The 22751-nt window shown below is 38.5% G+C and overlaps 1 protein-coding gene across 2 annotated transcripts in view; it reads right to left on the reverse strand.

Annotated features, from left to right (window-relative positions):
* Positions 1-22751, reverse strand: part of RELN (reelin) — a 274888-nt gene that overhangs the window by 87646 nt on the left and 164491 nt on the right. For both annotated transcript variants that reach the window (XM_039570742.1, XM_039570743.1), the window contains exons 12-20: positions 20927-21078; positions 18640-18752; positions 16796-17004; positions 14186-14314; positions 12975-13084; positions 10127-10193; positions 8951-9184; positions 8175-8336; positions 3713-3949 (exon numbers count right to left, since the gene is read on the reverse strand). In XM_039570742.1, the coding sequence (XP_039426676.1) occupies positions 3713-3949; positions 8175-8336; positions 8951-9184; positions 10127-10193; positions 12975-13084; positions 14186-14314; positions 16796-17004; positions 18640-18752; positions 20927-21078 (1413 nt within the window). The remainder of the gene's footprint in view (positions 1-3712; positions 3950-8174; positions 8337-8950; positions 9185-10126; positions 10194-12974; positions 13085-14185; positions 14315-16795; positions 17005-18639; positions 18753-20926; positions 21079-22751) is intronic.

Below are 22751 nucleotides of genomic sequence, written 5' to 3' on the forward strand. Positions count from 1 at the left end.
CACAGCACAGCACATTACAGTTACCTAAAGCTTATCCGGACAGAATAAAGGAGTTGAAACTCAACAGTTTGATGAAATATCTGCTCAGAAGCTGTCTTCCCAAAGTAATAGAAAACAAGTGAAGGACTTGTAGTTCAAAATAGCTGTGAAGAATTAAATGTTTTTTGCCCTTGTCTTCAAAAAAATCCCCTTTATTCATTACTACTAGAGTAAAATGAGAAAAAAAGTCTTAAACGCTAATATATTCTTTCTGATAGCATTCAGGTCATTATTAAAATATTTTAAATTTAGTATTAATTTTAATTTAATAGTTTAACCATATTGTACACAGTATATTAAGTAAGTAAGTTGAAAAGTCAAATCAGCTCTTTAAAATGCATATAAAAGGAATGTGAAAAAGGAAGCTAGTGTTGAGATGCAGACAGCATATGATGCTCTATAAGAAGCCCTTTTAAGGGGAGGAAATCACATTACAGGTACACAAGTCCTTTATCATCCACATTTTGCCGCCAGCTAGACACAAGTAGCATTAAAGGTGTGGGCTCCACCTTACTTGCCACTTTGCTCTCCAGATCTCTCATGTACGTGGTTAGGGGTATGGTCTTTTGCTGGAATACCAAATGTTTTCTTTGTTCTGGGAGCCACACAGCTGGAATACCTTTCCGGATTTTGTAAAAGATGAAGTAACGTCCCTGGCGTAAAAACAGTTAACTAAAAAATCTTCAGAAATGAGAATGCAGAGGCTTCATTTTTGTATAAATATGTTGCTGTGAGTGGGTTTCTGGCACGTATATAATTAGACCTGCGGAGGCACAGGAACACAATACCCATAGGTGCCCTCAGAACAATCACTCTCCCTCCAAGCACTGCCAACTAATTGGTACTTCTGGGAATGGTATCACAGCCAATGTCAGCCAACCTGCATTGCTCCAAACTGCTCTGAGATCCCCAGAGTTACCATATTTTCAAGTCTGATACTTTTAGGAATACTGAAAAGCCACATGGATGCAGCTTGTTTTGTAAAGTTGCTTTGACTGAAAATATTGACTCAATGGTCCAATGCTTGCACCAGATGCAGCTTTTCTTCCATCAAAGGCAGGGGATATTTGTGCCTTTTTACATCTCATCATACCTACTTTGCTAAATAATCCCTAAATGTGTTAACATCATTAATATAATTAAGTCTATTACCTGAAAGAAACTTTCTGCATGTTACAGAGTAACAATTACTCTAAATGACAAAACACTTAAGACACTGGTAAACTACCAAGATGATGTAGGACCACTGTATGACATTGCTCCATAAAGATGGTTCATGACAAGGCAGGTTTACAGTCTTCCCCCAGGCTTCTCCAGGGACAGTGGGACATGCTATCATTTGCTACCCTGAGTTAAATCATAATGCTGTAATCTGACTGAAGACAGTTTATTTATATAAAGCCATTTTACTTGTGTCCAGATGAATATAAAGTGTATATTTCCTTATCAATATTTAAATGAATTTCAGCAAGTGGCTGTATATAGCCTGTAATACTTCAGAGGCATTTGGTTCAAAACTTTGCCTGAATATGAGCATTTTGGAGAAGTGATGAATTAATGTACATCATCAAACACTTCATTTTAAAAGTGTTCTGGAGTCGTTCCAGTACAACCAATACACTTGATGTAATAAAGTTTAAGATCCATTCTGAAACCAAATGTTGATGATGACAATCAAATAAAATGACTGTTCAGACATAGACCATGAAAAGTACTCAAAAATCGCCTTTGATCAAAACATGTTTATCAACAAACTAACAAACTTCTTTTTTTTTTTTTTTTGAATGAAGCCAGACATGCAAAAGAACAGACCATCTCTTAAAAAAAATTAAAATCTCCCTCCTCAGTTTTTTCCAGCTTTAAGGATAAATGTTTCAGGTTTACAGGTTTTAAAGCAGAAATGGAGGCCTAACAGGCAATTAAAAGCATTTCTGTGAAAATGGGCCTGGGGATGACACCCTGTAAAGTGATTGATAACATATTTCCCATAGTTTACTAATGAAAAAGCTGTTGTCAGACTGTTCTCAAGAGGATGGTGTCAGTGCTACTGCAAGGTCTGATTGTGAGTTAGAAACTCATGAGTTAGAAAATGAGAACCAAATGGACTCACAGCTGGGAAAACCCAACAATAATTAATTTAACTAGCAACCATTTGTACAGACTTTGTGTAAGTTTAAAAATTTCCCTTGAGAGAAGCAAGGTCAGTGAAGGATAGAGTTCATGTTTTCCAGTGATAATGAAAAATACTTAGACATAAATAGTGAGGAAGGCTTTGATTCTTTATTTGATGCATGTTTCTAATATGAATGAGCACTACAAATCCTAGTCCGTCTCCATATGGGATGGAGAATTTAGCTTAGTGTTTATTATTTTGATTCTGATTTAGAATCATGGGAGGAAAATAGAGGAACCTCTGCTATCTGAAATTATCTGCCCTTCTCCCCATTATAAACTGGTCTTAAAAGTACAGAGTGAAAACAATGTCATTAAAGGGCTTTCATTCCAACTCTTTGATGAGGGAGATACAAACAGTTTGAGCCCTAACATGTGGTTTCATTTTAATGAGCAGCGAGTACTTTCCTTGTCCTTATTAAAGTGGTTAATGGTGCTTCTGCTGCCTCATTATCAGTGCTAGGACACATTCGGTGTTGTTCCTACTGCTAAGCCAACTCCTTTTAGTTTGACAGATGATCAGAAAGTCAAATCAGATTGCTCAGAGATACCTGTTAATAAAATTCCAACAGTGTTTCTCTGACTGTCCATGGGGACGCTAAAATTATTTTATTTTCTTCAGGTTTTCTGTAATTACTGTGATTGTACTTTCTCCAAAGAAATATATCTATGCCAATTAAAACTATACTGGGTTTATAGGTTGATCAGACTAGCATGAAACTGTTATTTGGTTTTAATCAAAACACACAGGTTAAATTGAGCTTCCCTTGTATTAATTCCAAATATTACACTCAAGTGCTCCAGAATCTTTTTTGTGAAACATGTTAATATTTTAGTAAAAAAGCTTATTTTTATGCAATCCTAACAATTTATTTTTCCTTCTTTCCCCTTTCTCTTGCCTTTATTTTCATTGAGGCATGTGATGTTTTCTTGCTTTTGTTTCCAAATATGCAGCACATTTGAGGCATAATTATAATATGTCATAATGCTGATCACAGTGTAAATTACTAAGTGTATAAAATACCAGACAAAACAACTACAAATGGCTAATGTCATTCTGCCTGTATTCTGCTGCCTTTCCTTTCTGGATACAATATAATGGCTATGTACACTGGTCTGAACATCACTTACAAAATGTTCAGAGTCTGTACTTAAGGCATTATTTAATTACCTGTGTATCCGTATTACCCTGCCTGGATTTTAAGTGAAAGTTATGAAAAATTTCTGATTTTTTTCTATTAGGATATTCTTTAAATATTTCATGGAAAAAGAATGCTACATTCAATGTTCCCATCAAACATAAGTCTATGCAATGAAGTGAAAAACCTACTGCTAATTGCAATAACATTAGTGACTGTGTTTTTGTCCATAATGTGAGGATGAGACACAATCACTCTGAATAGCTGCCAGAAAGATGCATTTTCAGCAGTTGCTTCATCCTTAGCAGGATGAATAAACAAGGAAAACAAAAGTAGAACAGAAAAGAATACATGTTTCTCACCAGAGAGTCCAGTCATGCCCACAGTAGGGCTGAACATTTCCCAAGTAGAATCCCAGAGACTGTGTGACTTCAACTAGGTTGGTGAAGTCCAGACTGATGCTGTTGAAAAGCACAGAGGTCATGATGATTTCATCAATTGCCCACACATCTTCTCCTTGTGCGGAGTGATATGGCTGCCACCATCTGAACTGAATGCCAATCTGCCTCGCATCTTCAGGCAGCTCCACTGAAATTATTCTGGAAGACAAAAAAAGTTATTATTGCCAGTTTTTGCTGTTTGTTGTAATTCCATGGGGATGTATTTTAGGGTAATTTTTCCTTACTGACCTTAAAAATAATGGAATAAATTCAGCCCACAAATACTGTAGCATCTGCTGGTATAGCTGCTACCAGTGACAGGGACAGGGGAATTGTTAGTTCTCTGGGTAATCAGTTCAGTTACTGAAAACCAGTCATGTGCAAAAGCAACCAGAAAGAGTTTCTACCAAATTTGTAAATTTTGCTTCCACTGTGGAGCTCTCAGTAAATTTAAAGGTGTAAATTAGTAAAGGAATGATCATCTGACAAGGATTTAAGAATTCCAGTTCCACTTTGTGAGACTCAGCGGGTTTTATCCTGATCTGAAGATATGCATCCTGTAAACATCTGCACTAGTTCCTGCACAGCATTGACATCATTCTAATGGTGCTCTTGTCCTAGAAGAACCCACCCCTGTAAATTGCCATAATCAGATGGAAAAGGTTCATCTTGACAGACAGCGTGATTATGTGTAGTCTTTTTTAGCACTTCCTTTTTGTAGCTGTATAGAGATGCAACTGGAGGTGAGTCCCAGGTGCTTCTGGTATGCAAGGTCGCCTGATTTGTCATGGCAGCTATGTCAACACACCTAGAATTGACAAACTGCAAAGAAAATTAAGAGTATTATCTAATTTCCAGGAGCAATTTTCATACACTGCAGCAGGGAGTATGCATTAATTGCCACAGCAATGACACCTCCTTGAAAGCTCCATAAATCACTAAGACCATGGTAGCCCACACAGCCATGTCAACTGTGAGACAGACTGGCAACAGGGACATGTGTCTCCATTGGGGTACAATTACTTGCTGGCAAAAGGGTTTTCAGCAAACTGATCATGTAGCTGATATTTTTCTCTCTTAGAGGAAATGTGAATAAAATGATAAATCAGGTAAACTGGAAGCATCTTCTTATACTCTAGCATCTTTTTTTTTTCAGAATTAAGGCTTTCTAAGCTGCCTGTTGTAATGTTTTGCTCTCTGCATATGAAAGGGTCTTGTGCCTGTGGCGCTCTTAGTGCAAAAGCCACACTCCTAAAAATGACTTGCTAGAACATCTTTGTAAAGAGTAGATTTATAATACTGTTGTTTAGTGTCACATTCATTTTAGAGAAGAATACATTAATCCATTAACCAGAAAAAAATCAAATAGCTTGGCTAAACAAGTGGGAAGCACTCAAAAAGTCTTGCCAGGCATTTCTAGCAGCTGCTCTTTGCCATCCGTAGACTGGAGAGAGAAGTGTGGAGGGACAGCCAGAGGTGACATGGCCGTGCCCCTGTGGCATGGGACGAGCACAGTACACACTTTATGGATGATGGATACATTTCCTTTACACTCAAATAAACATGTTTAAATGACTTTGTACCCATCTAAGACAAAGACCAAGCCCCACTGCTCTCTGGCACATGACTAAACCACAAGGGCTTCTTTTCTACCAAGGATTCCCTCATAAGAAGCAACTCTATAACCTTTTGGGTTAATTTTTTTAAGGCACAAATTATAAGAAATTTGTAGTGATGCTAAAAGGAAACATGTTTTTCTGCCATGCTTCAGGGGCATGAACCTGAGGAATGCTGGTACCCTGGCTGGGAGGAGCACTGTATCCAGTGGGTACTGTGAAGCACCTGGCACTTGTGTGAGCTAATGCTCTGCCATAATCCAGGGCATATTTCTCTGCTGGTGGCTGCCTCTGATGCTCGTATCTTCCCTTTCACTCTTACCTCTCATAAACTTGCCCACGTGGACACTAATTCTCACTGACAGTAATATACAGAAAATCCTAAATCATGACATACACCACTGATATATATCAGATGTTAAAATATTTAACACATGTTAAAATAGATTCCCCATCCCAGGGGAGTAAGCTAACACAGTTTAAAAACGTAGGTGTAAACCACCGTGTATGGCACATATGTTAGTATGCAGAACCTGACTACACCTCCAGTTGTAACAACTTCTCCTATCTGGCTTTAATTTGTTGAAGATAGATGGAGAGGGAGGGGGATTCCTGCTAATGACTTTCCCGCTGCAGAGAAGAAAAGTGTTCCTACTTACATTACCAGCCACCATTAGATTTCTTAAAAACCAGCTGGGAGACCTTTGCTCTGATCTCATTCTTTCAAGCTATGCGCATACCTAATATTGAAAAGCCACCGCTGCTCTGCTCAGAAGAAAAATGCAGCTGTCAAATGTTAGCAGATTAAATGCACCTTTCCAGAAGAACATTAAATGTGTAATTATTTTTTGTATGACTGAAGATTAATTAAATTCGTGGATACAGACTGATTGCCAAACTTTGCAGCAGTCCATCCATGTTACTAAAAATGCTGACATTTTCAGACAACATAATATGAAAAGGTGAAGCTTTCTTCATAATTATTGCCAGAATTAGCTTCAGGTTTGTATGTCTGTCATTTTTTTATCTACCCAGAGTGGACTGAATATCTATCTATCTATCTATCTAATCTCCCATGGCAAATCTCTCTAACTTGTGTATATTGTACTTTGCTCTGTACCTTGTCAGAACAACAGGAATTGTGTTTCATACCTAACATCAAAAAGCAAAAAAGGTCTCTGGCATCTATGTAATTTATTACATTTATATCTTTAACTTCATTAAAATCAGTCACCAGGATATGTATTTTCCTTTTTGTTATAAAAATTTCATAGTGCTATATATTAAAAACCTTTAGGGAAATATAACTCCTACAGATGTAATCTTGAATCTAAGAATTAGAAACAGGGCCATATAAAATATATATGTGACTATAATAAAGGCAGGCAAAGGAAACTTTGAAGAAGAGTTATAAGTGTTCCAGTCTGTAGCATCTTTCCTTTGGAAACATTTAGAACTTCAAAAATTAAGGTCTACAATACATTTCTACCAAATACAGCCCTCCTCTCAGATTTTTGAGTATTTCTTACAGCTTCCAGGAAATAATTTTAATGCTGCAAGGGTTTTGTGGTTTTTTTTCCATTAGGACATTCTTAATCACAGTTTGTATATTACAATTGTGTACTGAGTTATTGACAAGATGTGGAAATCTAATTTTTTTTTTAAGAAAGTGCTCATCTGAGCTCAATAAATATAAATAATGAAAGTTATGTGTACTTAAAGTGACTTGCAGGCTATTTACAGTCCCACCCCTGGGGCTGACTCAGATGTTTTGCTTGAATTCGGTAGAGAAGAAGACATAGGGCAACAGCCAGGTCAAAGCTACCCTTGGGCAGGAAATGGACCTGCTGGAATGAGTCCAGTGCTGCCACTGTCAGTTCTGCCTCTTCTGGGCCCCCTTGCAGAGCATCTCCTTTAATTGGCACTTACTGGCTTTGCTGCAGCACCCTGTGAAGGTGGATGTTGCCAGCTTTGAGTGGGTTTGCATAGATCCAGACCAGACTGTTCTGGGCTTTTGGTACAGCTGTGCTCATTGTGCATTTGCATTGCTCTACTAAATTTTGTGGATGGTGTCACAAACGTAACAGAAAGGAACACCTTCTCTAAATACAAGAGAGACATTCCTCTCTGATCTGACACCAAACATAGGCGCTGCTAGATAAGATGAGCTCTTTGTTCAACTTCTTTTTGATTTGTGCAGGCAGTCACCAGCAGGTTCCCCCAGAGCACCAAGCCCAGCCCAGGGCAGAGGCACAGCCATGAAGTCATGCAATTGCCTTCAGAGTGGGAGCAGGCACAGTTTCCCTGCTGACCTCAGAGATCCTCATGATCAGATTTTGTCTCAGCTGTCCTGTGCTGCCTGCAAACTCCTAATCCCAGAGGATGGTGTAGCGAGGGTATCTATGGCTTCAAAGTTACAAATAATTTATGTTAATTTTTCTTTACTAGTGGCTGCTTCCATGGGAAGAGACATGCCCCTACTTCCCACAAGCACACTCCTATCCCTCATTCCGCACTGCCTCAGCTTGTTCTGTTGTATCACCTGAGACTTGAAAGCCATTAAACCCATGTGCTCATTTTTATAGAATGACAAAATGGGAAGTGCCTAGAACAGCTGCAAAATTTTAAAGAAAGGTGGTAAGTTTCAGTGTGCAATAAAAACTCTTCATTCCCTCTTGCACCACGTACTCAGTCTCCACATTGCAGTGACCACCACAACCAGCATAACTGCATGTAAATAACACTCTTTGTAATATTTGTGCACATACCTTGGCTCGTGGTAGTTGAGATAAGAGTAGTGTTCCAGCAGTTTCCAGGTAATCCCATTGTCGTAGGAGTAGTGCAGCAGCACTCCTTCCCCGGGCTGGTCAGGCGCTTTGCAGGTGCTCAGCACCGACTTGCTGCCCAGACGTAGTGTGAACTGCAGGAACCTGCATCAGAATTACACAAATATTTGCAGGGTATCATTTTCATAGTGGGTATTTTGTTGCTTTTTGGTTTGGTTTGGTTTGGTTTTTTGCCCTAACCAGGTTGTTTTCAGATCTTCCTAATCTAGGCAAATTTTGATAAATATCTGTTATGGGCTTTTGTACGTGTGATTTGTTTTTATTGTCAAGTAATGCAATGTGGCACATATAGTTAAAAAAATGCCAATCACTACTGCATTTAATTATTTATTAGGCACTGAAGGGGAGGGAGAGATAGTGAATGGATCTAATCAGTTGCCACAAGCTGTCAAATAAACACAACCTTATAAATAATTAATTAGCACTTGGCTTTGACACTCAGGTTTGATATTAACATTTCATATTTTCCATCCAAGCTGTACAATAACTTCCCTCCAGTCTGTTTTGGACTCTGTTGTTTACAAAGCAGAAGGAAAAAAGGCAAGGCTATGAAATCACCCTTAAAACATGGAACTAGGAGTTTTTTAAAGGCTTTTTTACCTGCTAAAACAACTGGCTTAATAATACACAAGGCTGTAGCTGTAAGGGGAGGGGCTCCCCAATTTCTTTGCCTCACACTGCTCCTCATTCCCTCTCACCTGGACTGGGAGCTGTCCAGGAAGGAAGTGATAAGCTGGCGTCTTCCATCCTTGTTGAAGACCAGGGCCTTGCCGCTGGCCAGGACCCCGCAGTCAAAGCTGACCTCGGCTCCGCGGATGGAGTAAAAGCTGTGGTAGGAGGAGAGGCGGGAACTGGCGAAGCTCTCGGAGATGAACATGGGGAAGGTCTGTGACGCCGTCTCACACGCTGGCCCTGAGAAGCCGGGGTCGCACCTGCAGGTGAGGAAGGGTGAAAAGCACAGTTGGGGACCCACCTTTGGCTGCAGCTGGTTGTCAACCAACATGGTGGCTGCAGGTGTTCATAAACTGAGGATACCCGCCTGGTCCCTCTCAAATCTAAGGCCCAAGAATCTCTTTGAGCTTTACTTAGGTAAAGTGCATAGCCAATGATTCCTGTTAGCTAGTATTTACTTTTCGAATTTAAAAAAAAATGTGTTTATGAGCACCCCATGAATCTACACATAACACAATACAGAAATATTTTTATTAACTTTTGGAAAAAAACCCCTGGTGACATAATTACAGCTGCTCATATGTAAAATGACAAATTTGCTTTTATCTGTAGCATACTAGGTCTGATTACAAGAAATTAAGTTACAGAAGAGAATGCCTCGTGGGTCACACTCTTGTTAATACCTAAATGTAGTTACACCAATATTTAGAATGTGCATACTGCTTTTGAGTAAGTACCTTTTTAATTTTTAGAGTGGAACCCTTCTAACAAGCCAGACTATCAGAAAAAAGTGGAGTGCTGATCTTCTGTCCTTGAAGTATATTAGGTTATGGAATATTAGAACTATTAAAATTGTAATTCTTTCCCAACATTTAATACAAAAGTGATAAAGTGACGAATCACTTCTAAAACCAGTACAAAGTATGCATCACTGACATTTCAGTGTGCTCTGTAGCACATTTTAAGGTGAACTGGAAGTTAGACCTAAAGAAAATCATAAAAAAAAAGTATTAAACATGCTGCTGTTTAGAAAGATTTATCTTTAGCTTTCCAGTGAGCTTTATGAATTCTGAGGGTTATGCTAGTTTTATATTTAGTCATCTAAAAGAGCAAGGACTGAAATGAAAATCACTTCAACTTTCACACCACCAAGTGAACTATGTGACAGAAATTGAACATGTGTACTGAATTATAACACTTACTTGCAACCATTTCTAGTACACTGTCCTCGCCCTGAGCAGAATTTGAGGCAAGATGGACCAATATAAACTGCAGAGAAGAGAAATCAGTTAAATGGAGGGTTATGCTACCTGATCAACAGAGTATGATGAATACAGAAAGAATACAGATCTGATCATACAGTTATTGTATTTATCTTAATCCCATTACTTGGAAAAGGTCTATGAAAGGATAGAATGCATTTGACAGTGTCAAGGATAGTCAGGGATAATTTATTATCTAATGTGTCATGTCTATCTCTGGCTCAAGTACTAGTACTGTTTTAATTACCAAGCCTGTGAATGAGATCAAATAATTTTGTAGGCATTGACCTTTTTCTTCATTCTTCATTGACATTCCTTTCAGCTTAGTTTGGAGATGCAATTCTATCTATGTATTGGTCATGTCACTGCTTCTCTCATTGAAATCTACATCCTTTACTTCACTGGGGAATAAGAACCTGCCCTGGTATGTCTTAAGTAACTATTAATTATCATACTCTTTCACTCATTCTTTTAAATGGAACAAAGCTCCACATCCTATGTGCCCAAAAATACACCAGACTTGTTTTTACTCTTTTGCTTCATCTTCCTCCAATGATTTCTAATCAACAGTGTTGATATTTTGTGAAAAATACAAAGGATGGAAAGATGAGCAAATCTCAGTATAATCTCTTGCACTACAATAAAGAAAAGTCATAAGTTGTGGGCAATATCATTTCAATACAACATGCTAAAAGGCCTTAACCATGAGCAATGTCATATTCTCTGTTGAAGAATGCCTATTACTTGGCGTTATCCACTTGCATCGTGACATTGGGAAGAAATAGCCACCAATTTGAAATATTCTATAAGAAGCAGTATTTTTTCCTTTTCCTAGTTTTATAATGTTGCCCATCAAAGCAGGGTGTCAGCTCTCCCCAGCAGACACACTCTAAATCCTTGTTAGCTGCTCCCTATAACTTAGTCCTCATCAGATTTCATGTGATTTCTAGATTTTCTCACTTCTCAGGGTGCAAAAATTCTGTTCTGTCTGTTTGATTTATTTGTGTCTTTTGAGGTCTTTTTGAGGGGGTGGTAAAAGTAGAAGGGTTAAAGATGTAATGATGTCATTCAAAATGAAAAAACTTTACGGAAATTGGCATTTTTCCAGAGTTTCTAAAAGATGGCCAGATTCCAGATTTCATTTAAAACTTAATTCACATAGGAAACAGTTGTGAAGCTAAAAGTCAGAGTGCCAAATCTTTGAAAATTTTCCTCTCTTCAAGAATTTGCAAGGCTTGCCAATATTTATGAGTTTTTCCCTACAATACAGTGTAAAGCTTCAGTGTCACAAGTATTTAACAAAGGAGGCATTCAAAACCTCAGAAATACATCTTTAAGACTTGATTCCTATATCATGGTTCTGCACCTCAAATTCAGAGCAGGCACTTTCTAGCCAGATTTTTTGAGATGGTGCACACAGGAGCATGCAGCATCCTTTCATGGAGTTGCACTTTGTTCTATAAGCAAAGGTTGTGCAGATAAATGAATTGTCAAATGATTTTCAAAATCTTGTTTTGTTCTATTGTAAGGAATTGGTATCCTTGGACTGATTTCATCTTGCTGTGGTTTCTGTGAACCCCTCGTGAGTGTCTCCAACACTTAGAGTCTGCATTTTGTGAGATAGCAACTCATCTTTGCAGATACTCACAGACATCTTATGTTTATACACCTATCTTTTCCCTTAATTTTATTTTCTTTTTGATGTATATCATATCCCTAAAGAGAAGCATTAATACCATATCCAGAATGTCAAGATGATGCTACTTCCGATTATGATTAAGAGAACACTTTTCATTATTTTTAATGACAAAATTTCCTTTATGACATCTCCTTAACAGCTCCAAGATTTTATTTTCAAAACTAGGCATCAATCTATTTTAAGAATTCTCCAAAATGTAACTATTTACTTTTCCTAGGCACCATATCAAACCTTACTGGGAATCACTACAAAATTTCACAGGCTATTGTACATCACTGTGAATCTCTAACTTACGTATTTCACGCCTCTAGCCAAACAAATTCAGGATATAGTTTACTTCATTCCAAATCATTTAGGGCTAACAAGAAAGCTAAAAAAATTTGCAGTTACTCTTAGTTAGCCCTTTCAATGATACTTATTTCTTCATTTCATACATTTTATCCTGTGTTCCTAAATACCTTTTCTGTCCTTTAAAGTATTTCTTTTTAATTCTGGTCCTGGTTATCCTCCACAATAAATCATATAAATATAAATTCCTCTGTGTTCTTCACATCCATTTAAAGAAAAGGTATGTGAAAAATAATTTTCTAAGAGAACAGTTCCCTGAAACAGATGGTACTTTTCCCTGAAAATACGGTAAACAATGTAAAGGTTTGTCAGTGTTTTGTAGCAGCATTGCTTGAAGATGGTCTTCCATGTCCAGAAGCAAAAATACGTTCCAGATGCTGCAGTTGTTGCTCAGGCTGGTGCAGTTCCACACAGCCAGTGTGGAACCTATTTATGCAATTAGGACTCAGCAGACAGAAGAACTGTTATACTAAGCCCCTGCCACCAATATTTTTTCCTGGAAAGCATTCAAATAAAAGAAAAAAAAAAAAAAAAAAGAAAGATACTCTACTAGACCATTGTCTTTTCTGATGGCAGAATCTCTCTCTAGCTTCAAAATGCACCTGCTACCAAATGCAACTAAGCAGAACAGGAATTTAACAAACTGTAAATCCATTGACTGGTGATTGTGGAAAATATGTTTACTTGGAGCAGCATATAAAATTTACTTTTCTGATGTGTCATGATGATAAGAATACTAACTATTATCGATTGCCCACATATTTCCAAGGATTGGTCCTGTTTGTCTCCATCGAATCCTGGTGTCACTTGTCAGCGCGGCATTGGGAAGGGGAATAGTTATTCGGTTCCACCTGAAATACATACAACACAAACTCTAGCATTTTACACTGATAGTTACTTTAAGCAACTATATATTTTGCAGATATGTTTATGTATTCTGGAAGCTTTGTGAGAAGCTTTAATTTTAACATCTGCTCAAATGAAGCTTAAATTCATGGCAGCTCTAGAAAATACAAAGTAAAAGAAGAACACAGCCTGTATTTTCATACAATATATGAAAGTTAGTTATTATGTTATAAAACTCAGCCATTCATGTAGGAATTCACGAAATTGGCAAAGACCATAACCTCGTTTGCTATAGTGACTTTTCCATCACATTGAATATCACCTAAACTGAACCTTCAGCAGGACTGAACTCTGTTTGGTGGAAACCCTCGGGGGGTGAGAAGAGTGGTCCAGAGGATTTGGCCTGCTGCAGTCTGGGCCATCATTCTCTATCATTCACGGAGGCTGCACTTCCTGCACACACCAGGAGTAATGTTCCTATGAAAACTGGATGAGAGTAGGGGCTGTGTGTCATCAGATTACAGCAATGCTATTTATTTTGTAAGTCTTATGGAAGTTGGGATACACAGGGATTTTGTGCTATGCAGCAAGACGCCACAGTTCATTTTTCAGTGAGAACGGCAGAGAAGAGACTTAGAGCTGAGAAGGGCTGATACAAGAAAGTGACACTAACAACCATCTCCATCAGCAGAAGTACAGAGGATGTGCTTCACTGTAACCCAGTACTGGGATTCCGCGTGAGTAAATGTGTCTGGGGATGTAAATACAGCTTTGAGTGGTGTTTTTTCTGACTAAGAAGAAAATTTCTGTGGCTTTGACATGGTACAAGTTTTCTTCTTATTGTCAACATGCTGTCCAAAGGTGGATTACTGGATTTTTTAAAATTTGTCGTTATCATAAAAAAATTATTATTTTACCACAGAAGCAGCCCCATACATTTCAAGTTTCATTACTGGGTAGCCAGTGAGCCCAGAACACTCCTTCCTCACTGTCCCCAGCGAATCAAAAATGAATGATGACACAGAGTTGCGTGCTTTGCTGCTTTCCTCTGCCACCTACAATTCACTTCTCTAGTCTTGCACCCCTGTTTTGCAGAGAACACTCACCCGCTGTAGTTTTCAGAGGCATAGATGGTACTGTGGGGCAGGTGGGGCCCAGCACAGATCTCAGGCAAACACTCCATGTGGAGCAGTGACCATGAGCGGCCATGGTTGGTTGAAAACTCCAAGCTGACACTGGTAACACATTGAAGGAAAGAAATGAGAAAGACACCATGAGGGTACCTGGCATAGATCTCAATGCACAAGAACTAACATTGAGAAACCACCAAATCTGCTATTTCTAATAACTCTTGAGGAAATAGGAAATAATTTTAAGCGGACTTTGAATACAAAAAATCCGGCAAATGCAAACACGAGACAAAGTCTCATGAGTGTTTAAAACCTCAAAGGTTTATAGACTGAGGATTGCCTGAAGACAGAGTTCTTGTTTGGTCACCATCTAGCCAGTGTTTTTATGGAGCTGCTGTTAAATAAACTGCATTACGTTTATATTTCATACTGAAATAGTTTCAGATATGAGGAGAAAACCTGGATTGATCAGAGCTAGACAGCATCATGAGAGCACAGGACACCTATAGCTGCCAGATATTACATCTGCAGAAGGTGGTGAAAGACCACTAGCTGTTCATGCACTGGCTGGCTCTTTCCTGGGTTAAAAACCCCAAAATTGTTTACAACCTATGAGTATAAGGAAATTCTCAGATGCCTTACACTCTGAAGACCTTGAAAAAGTAATATAGAAAGTGCTTGATTTACTACAGATTTAGTATTGTACTGAATTACTCTTGTAATTTCCTCCATATAATTAGCTTGTAATATTCTGTTTTATTTTAAGTAATGTCAGTGGGACATTATAAAAGTCATAATTCATCTCCTCAATATTAAATTGTTTGATCTGAATTTTTCTTTTTATGATAATTTGCTGACAGTATTACTGTATTTAAATGTATCATCACTGTGATATTGTGTCTATTAAAACAGTTTATGGAGGTTTTGACTAATTTATTTCAGGTTTAGCTGTAGAGATACCTTAGAGGGTCATTTTTACTGCATATATTCAGTATAAGTCTCTCACATTTGCAGTAATGAACGCATTATGAATAATGCTGAAGACTGGGAGATGTGAAATGCTGCAGTATTTGGGAAATACAAATAGGGAAAATGGTGATCTAATGCTTCTTTAGTTATGGAGAAGCTCACTTCTCCTTCAGAAATAGTTTAATGAAGGAAGAATATTACTCTTTCAAAATATATACTAATCTCCATCAGAAAACAGACTGAGAACAGGGCCTTTATATAACATGTTTACTGGCCAGGAGTGTTTACACTTTTCATGTAGGAAAATGTTGCTGCCTTCTCTTCCTATCAAATAAAAGCGCAGTGCCTTGATTTTTGCTTCCACTTGAATTCTGCTACCCTGCATGGATGCAAGAACTGTCAGTGTAAATGGAGCTCTTTCCAGCTGGAAGTAGATGCCATGGGACACAAATAAAAGCACTTACGATCAGTTACTTTAAACTCTCAACTCTGCAAAATATAAAGTAACTTAATCCTCATAAAATACCAAGATAAATATTTGCATGTGTATATAAGGAAAGAGGGGCAGTGGGCAGTTTGGTTTTGGGTTCCCTGTTTGAAGAAGGATATTAAAGATTTTGAGAGTGGAGTAAAGGATGAGCAAAATGTCCATGGCTTTGAGCACTAAGCTAGGGTGGGCTGAGGAGCTGGCTTGCTAAGCCTGGTGAGGAGGGGTGAGCTACAGCATCCTGTGATGCTGCAGAGGGCACTCACAAGGAAATCAGAGTCAAACGCTCCTCAATAGTGTCACAGACACACCACAAAGGACAATAATCATAAAGACATGTCTTCATAGTTTTGTATTGTACATTAAGAAACACTTTTTCAATTGAGCAGGTCACTCAGAGAGGTAGCACAGCATCCATCCATGAAGATTTTTCAAGTCAGGGACAGGCAGAGCCATGTCTGACCTGCCCAGTAACAATCCCTCCTGCAGCAGCAGGTTTCATCACATAACCTGTGTAGGTCCCTTCCAACCAACATTTCTATGATTCTACAAAACATGGAGCCTAAAATGACTCCCTTCTCTCCCTTTCCCCATGGAAAAATTCACGCTGAATGTCCTGAAGAAGTAAAGCCAGCAAAAGAGTTCTGTGATCAGCCTACAGACAGTGAGACCCTCACACTGATGGTCATTAAGATGAGGGTCATTTATCACCAGTCTTACAAGAATTAGATATGCTTGTGGCATCAGTAATCTTGGAGAGGTCAGCAGTGCAGCTTTCTGCTGCTGCCTTTAATGCTTTCCTCCTTACACAGTATTAAGAAGTAAATCTCATATCCATTAGAAACTGAAGCAAAAGTCACTCTGAAATCATGAGCATATTTCAGAATTATGGGCTAAGAAAAGCAAGTTTTGACCTGGAAAGCTATTAAATGACTCTTTATTGCACGTGAGGTACATAAATCTGGGCCTGTAAAGATCAGGAGAAACATTAGCTTTTGAGCAGCTTATATTTGTCATTATTAGTGGGATCCCTTCTTATTGAAAAAAGATTTCCAAATCCTCATATAGATTTTGTAAACCAAAATATACTAGAAAGCTGATAACCAAAAGAATTATTTTGCCAGTTTTACCTGTTACCAGGTTGATAAGTTCCACAACCCAAATTGATGGAAAACTGGATCATGTGAGTCACCGAGGAAGGGAGCACCGGAAGGACGTGGAAGTAATCCACAGCCCAGACATTCCTGTTGTGGCCTTGGTGACTCTTTTGCTTCAGGCAAAATTTGGTTGCAGGAGTCTGCAGGTCTGGACTAATGACAACAGAAACCAAAGATGGCACCTTTAAAAGAAATTAAATAAGACTTAAGTAAGTTAAAAAGGTCACAAGGTACCATTAACAAGAACAAAGACACTAATTGTGCTGGACCAAATGTGCTATTCTCTCTCCTTCCTTCATTTTGTTAGCTTTTTTAGCCACCTTTTTCAACACATGATCCCAAATGAAATAATTTACTATTATGTGCACAGGTGTTAACACCCTGGATACCAGTGATGCTTATCACCTCAGAGGGATAGGATTGTTTGGCTGTAAAGCCACAGAAGAAAAGACTGTACCTTCTGTGTTCTGAAAAGGGCAAGTTTATGTTGTCAGTTTCAGCTGGGAAGGGAAGATGATATTTGTCCTGGAGCCTTACAGCTCCCAGAAGCTAAGGCAGGGTAGTGGCATGTCTACTCTGGATACGTGAGAATGGAGTAACAGCAGGAGTTCACAGGCGTAAGTGGGGAGGATGTTATGTTGCTGAAATAAATGAAAGCACTGCTTTACAAAGCTTAGCCTTTGTCCTAAAGCAATGAAATTAGAACTTTATTATGTCAGAAGAGGATGTCAGCTTTAAAACTGCTTGTTTTAAAAAACTTCCACAATGAATTCCATGTAATTTCAGATCCTATCTCTCCCCAAGTTCCCTAATTAATATTTTATTATTTCACAATTACAATTTCCTTAGTTTTACAAAAGTTCTACCCTGTCTTTCACACAGAAGCAGGCAAGGAGGGAAGCCACGCACAATGAAACAATGCAAGTGACTCAACCAAACTCAGGCCAAACGCTACTGTAAACACTTGGTTTCTAAGTGCTAAAGTTACAGACAAAATGCTCACAGACCTGTGCTTGAAAACAGCTGCATCTTTACCACCACATTTCCCTCACAATATGTAAGCACACTGCACTTCAATATCTAGTGTATCCATATGCACATGTGTGAAATACCAAATTTTGCCTGTTTTACAGCAGCAGAACAAGGAGACCTCAGGGCTGGGTTATTCAGGGTGGACATGGTCTAAGTGCTCCCTTGCCCTAGACAGGAAGGATCCTGAAGGCAAGTTCAAGGTCTTTATTGTCCTGCCTGAGGGTGGTGGATGTGGTTGGAAGGCGGCTGCACTTTGGGCAGAGGAGATGCTGCCTGTGCAGTCTGCCTGCAGCCACCTCCCACAGCTGAGTCCACCAGTCCCCACTGAGTCCCCACTGAGTCTGCACCACTGCAGACCCTCTCCCAGCCACTGACACCACCACGATTCCCAGCCACTGACACCACCACGACTGACCCTCTCAGGACCCCGCTCCTCAGTATCACACTGCGGCTAGAACAAGCTTGAGTGGATAAAGGATTAATTTTTTGTGAGGAGATGTTACCACTGAAGTTTTCAGCTGATAACTGACAATTTTTGCCCATTGCTTGCTTGCCTGCTTCCCCAGTCCTGGCCAACAGTGCACAGTTCTGCCTGGGGCTGGAGTGACCAGCAGTAACTGCAGAGCTGTGCTGCAAAGGCACCTGATTGCTCCTGGGTCTGCACATGTGTTTGGAAGGTCATGTTTGAGTGTCCCTGTGGAATTCAACACACAATATTCCTGTGATGGCTTGAAAAGAGAATGGTCTATCCATCCCATCCACCTGCTTCGTTCACGATGACTTACCTTGTAAGCAGCATAGGTCAGGGTATCAAGAGGTATGTGTTCCCTCCTGCCTTCAGTCTTGGCATACAGTATGACATCATTTTCATGGGATTCTCCAGAATCACAAGTTCCCCCTGTACAACACACATTTGAGTGAGAAAAAAATTAATTGAAGCCCTTGTTATTGGAAAGTGGAATCATATATGCAGCCATAATTATGAAAATAATTACAATCAGATGCTATTTAACTTGGGATCTGAAACAAAAGAACACCATCCCCAAGGACATAGTGTATAGGAACTGTTTGATCAGATACACCATGGCAGAGATCAAGGGGGTTGATGATTAGGAAAACCTCAAGTACCTCTTTTAATCAGCTTATCAAAACAAGTTTAATAGAAAATGCTGTGCCTCAAGCAATACTTCTATCTGTGTGCTTTAAATCCTATTTACATAGAAATGCTCTGCTTTTGAGTTGTCATTTGTAAAGTGCTATTTACTCCTCACATGTCATGCAGTCACACATGTAGGTATGTAACAATCTCTTAAATACTTCTCAGCTGATAGTTTGGCAGCTGAGAACTTGCTGTGCTGCTCCTTCTACTGTCTACACCATATCCAAAGGGATGGCTGGCTGGATGGAATCTATCGTACCACACAAAAGACTTGTGGCATGCTTGCCCAACTGGAGCAGGGAAGCATTTGAAATACCTTCATATCAGTAGAACCCAAAATACCCATTAACCTTCTGTGAAAGAGTGGATGTATTGGCAAATATGAGCATTAAGTTCTGCATTATAGTTACAAGATGAACATCATCTCACTAGTTTGGTATTATGCAAAAGAAGTTTCTAAAACAAAGTTTCTGTATTTGAAACAGGAATTAATAATTAATTATTTTCCTGTACGTTAAAGGTACTGCAGGTATTAAAAAAAATACCCCAAAATAGAAACAAAAACAGAATGAGGAAGCTTCTTTGAAAAGACTGCAGAGTAGAAAGACTACATATATTGGAACACTTTCTCTGATTTTTATTTGCTACAACCAGCCAGTTTGTAATGGACTAGGAAAAGCAGTCCAGAGAACTGGATAAGATGTGCATTTTTAATGTGTTTTATACCGTAATGAGGAACATCCATTTTTCCTTTCAAATTCTCCTTGCCTGAATGTTTAAACTATTATTTATTTAATTTAAAAATATGCACAGAATACATTTTTTCAAACAATATCCCACTATCCTCTGAGCCTGCATCTGCTGACAACTTCTCCCCAAAGTTCAGAAGGTTGACAAAATTTCTTTCCTGTTTCTCTTGCAGGTGTTGTAATGCTTGGAAGAAATGGGAAAAAGCATCCTCTTTTTCCTGTGCTTTATTCATAATTCATGTAACACAGAGGAGATGTGCAACAATTTAGGACAACATGAGGTCTTCCCCTCATTAAATAAAGTGTGTTTTTTCTTGTTGATAGAGAAGGTTGCTTGTGGAGGTCACAGGTTTATTCTCTGCTTCCTCCTTTATTATTCTATTATTCTCTTTTAAGCAAAAATCCTCACTTTCTCTAAACATGGTGTTGAGAGAATAACCTCACGGAACTTCCTGTATGTGCAAAATAAAAGTTCTGGAAAAATACTGTGGGTGTTAACTACCATGTTCATGGGGATTTTGACCTGTTGCAACATCAAACTAGTGCAGTTGCACTAACAACAGTGGGGAGGGGAAGTGACAGGACAGGTTGGTTCTTGGCTGCTTTCTTAGCCCTGGTAAATGACTGATGTCGTACTCTGCCCCAGTAAGGAAGGTCTACAGATGATGCTAACACCCCACCAGTGCTTTTCATGAGGGATGCCACATGTAGAACACACCTCCTCCAAGACCACAGCACACTACAGCACACTCCATGTGAATCTCACCCTAGGCCAACGCATTAGCAGAGGAAGGATTTTACAAATGGAGTAAGAGCTTTTGAGGTGAAAGTATTCCATGGGTTCATCAGGGAAGGCTGCCCCACCTCTGTGCTACTCCCATCTCATCCTCATGTGCAAGTCTCTTGACTCTGATGGATTAACACCAGGGTCTACATGGATATGACTGTGGGAGGATATGAGAGGTACCTGTAAAACCTCTAAAGATGACAAAGATATGACTGTCTCTTCTAAGTATGGATTAAAGGGCACTGAGTGAAATTAGTATATACAAGACAAGAAGATGCTTCTTCACATGAGAATTGTTCAACTGTGGGGCTGGGGCACTGCATAATGTAAATCTCACATGCTTCACATCTTGTATTACATTAGGAATTTATACTCACCCATACTGAAATAAAACCTCAAGTTCCCATAACCTGTAGTGTCCATGTATGGAGTACATATTTTTCTTTCTCCATCTCTGAGAAATACCATAGCTGAGCCAGATTCCAGAGTTCCACATTCAGTACCAATGACAGCTCCAAAGATGTCCCACCTGCAGAGGCCAACAATGCGTGGAGAACATGCAGCAGCACATTACTGATAAACTCATACAAAACATGTCATAGGGGTTCACTTGTACTTACAAAAGTAGCTGTTTCTACTCTTACATAGGACAAAAAATGCAGTGTTTCAAATGTGATCCCTATGCCATTATTTACGTACTCAATATTAGCATTTAAACTCAGTTGGCTCAACTAAGGCAAAGTTAATGTAAATATTTAAAAGAATTTTGCAGAAATGCATGAATTAATAAAAAAATGAGGCTTTAAATGAATGCTGTTACCAAATATGCAGTGTTGTATTGTTCTACCATCTTCATCATTTTTTTCTGGTGTTAAAATATTTAAAAAATAAATGCATTCTGCTTCATTTTGCATAATAAGAGATTTATAGATCAATGAAACTTGAAAAGGCACATGTCCACCCTATCTGCTATACAAATATGAAATATGTAGGTAATAGCTGAAAACGCTCTCTTTTCATCTTTTTGAGCATTTAGGGTAACAGTTTTTAACTAACACATGAACAGAGTATGAAAAAAGACTGCTGTGTTTCTAATATGTGATGATACTATCTTTCTCAGTTTTTCTGTACAACATTTTATCTTATTTTTATTCAGTGATAATTAAAAGAGCTGTTGCAGAATTTTCCAATTATTTTACATTGAAAATACATTTTCATCATGAAAGTGATGGTTACTTCAAAACTCGATCAAAATGTTTTGAAATATTAGAAAGTGTTGAAAACTTGTGCATTATTTTGATCTGATACATTGTTATTATTCATGTAGAAGTCTTAATTCATAATGAAGTATTTAAGAATTATAAGGTTGATAAAACAATGAAATTATTTAGAATCACTAAATCCTGATAATCCAATCATTTAACTATCCAGCATTATTCAGGAGGAATGAGAAAACATGGAAGTTCAGAAACCTTTGTGGGAGGCAGTCTCTTCCTGTCTCCTTCCACCAGAAACAATCTCTAGCAGGTATGTGCCATATGACAGTTCCAAAACCTGTCATTTCAAGAACTAAACAGTCTATTTATTAGTTTAACCATTCCAATGGCTTCAAAATGCATTTCTAGGATCTTAAAAGCTGCCAGTTTCCCTATGGACCTAAGCTGAGACAGACTGGTGACATGCTGGTTTGGAAATCCTGCTTTAAAACTGTCAGTCATTTACACAGGAATTAGCAAGCTTAACATCACTGAAAAGCTTTATGATATAAATATTTTAATGGAAGCACAGTTTAATCTAACCCTAATTCTATTGTGCAGATTTTTTAAAGGTAATGAGCAATATAATCAAAACACAATTTTGAAAATGGGTCTCCTGAGCTGAAGGCAAGAACAGAATTAAACAGTTGTGCCTACTTTAACTTACACAAAAAAAATCTCACAATGCTCCATTGATCTTTTGTATGCTCTATTTAGCTCAATTAAAACACTCTCTGTAGTGACCCACAAAACAGCTCGGGGTCATGAATGATGCAGATCATGGGTGTTTCCAGGGATCCTCTCTTTTTAGGCAGCATCAGAAATGAAAACCATAGAATTCTACATCTGTTTTTTTAAAAAATGCACTTTAATAGAAATACATCAACACACTGCCAGTAAAGAAAATGGAGAAGGATCCTGGGTTACGGCATGAACTAACATTTAC

The sequence above is a fragment of the Corvus cornix genome, chromosome 1A (assembly GCF_000738735.6).
Source record: "Corvus cornix cornix isolate S_Up_H32 chromosome 1A, ASM73873v5, whole genome shotgun sequence".
Classification (NCBI taxonomy): Eukaryota; Metazoa; Chordata; class Aves; order Passeriformes; family Corvidae; genus Corvus; species Corvus cornix.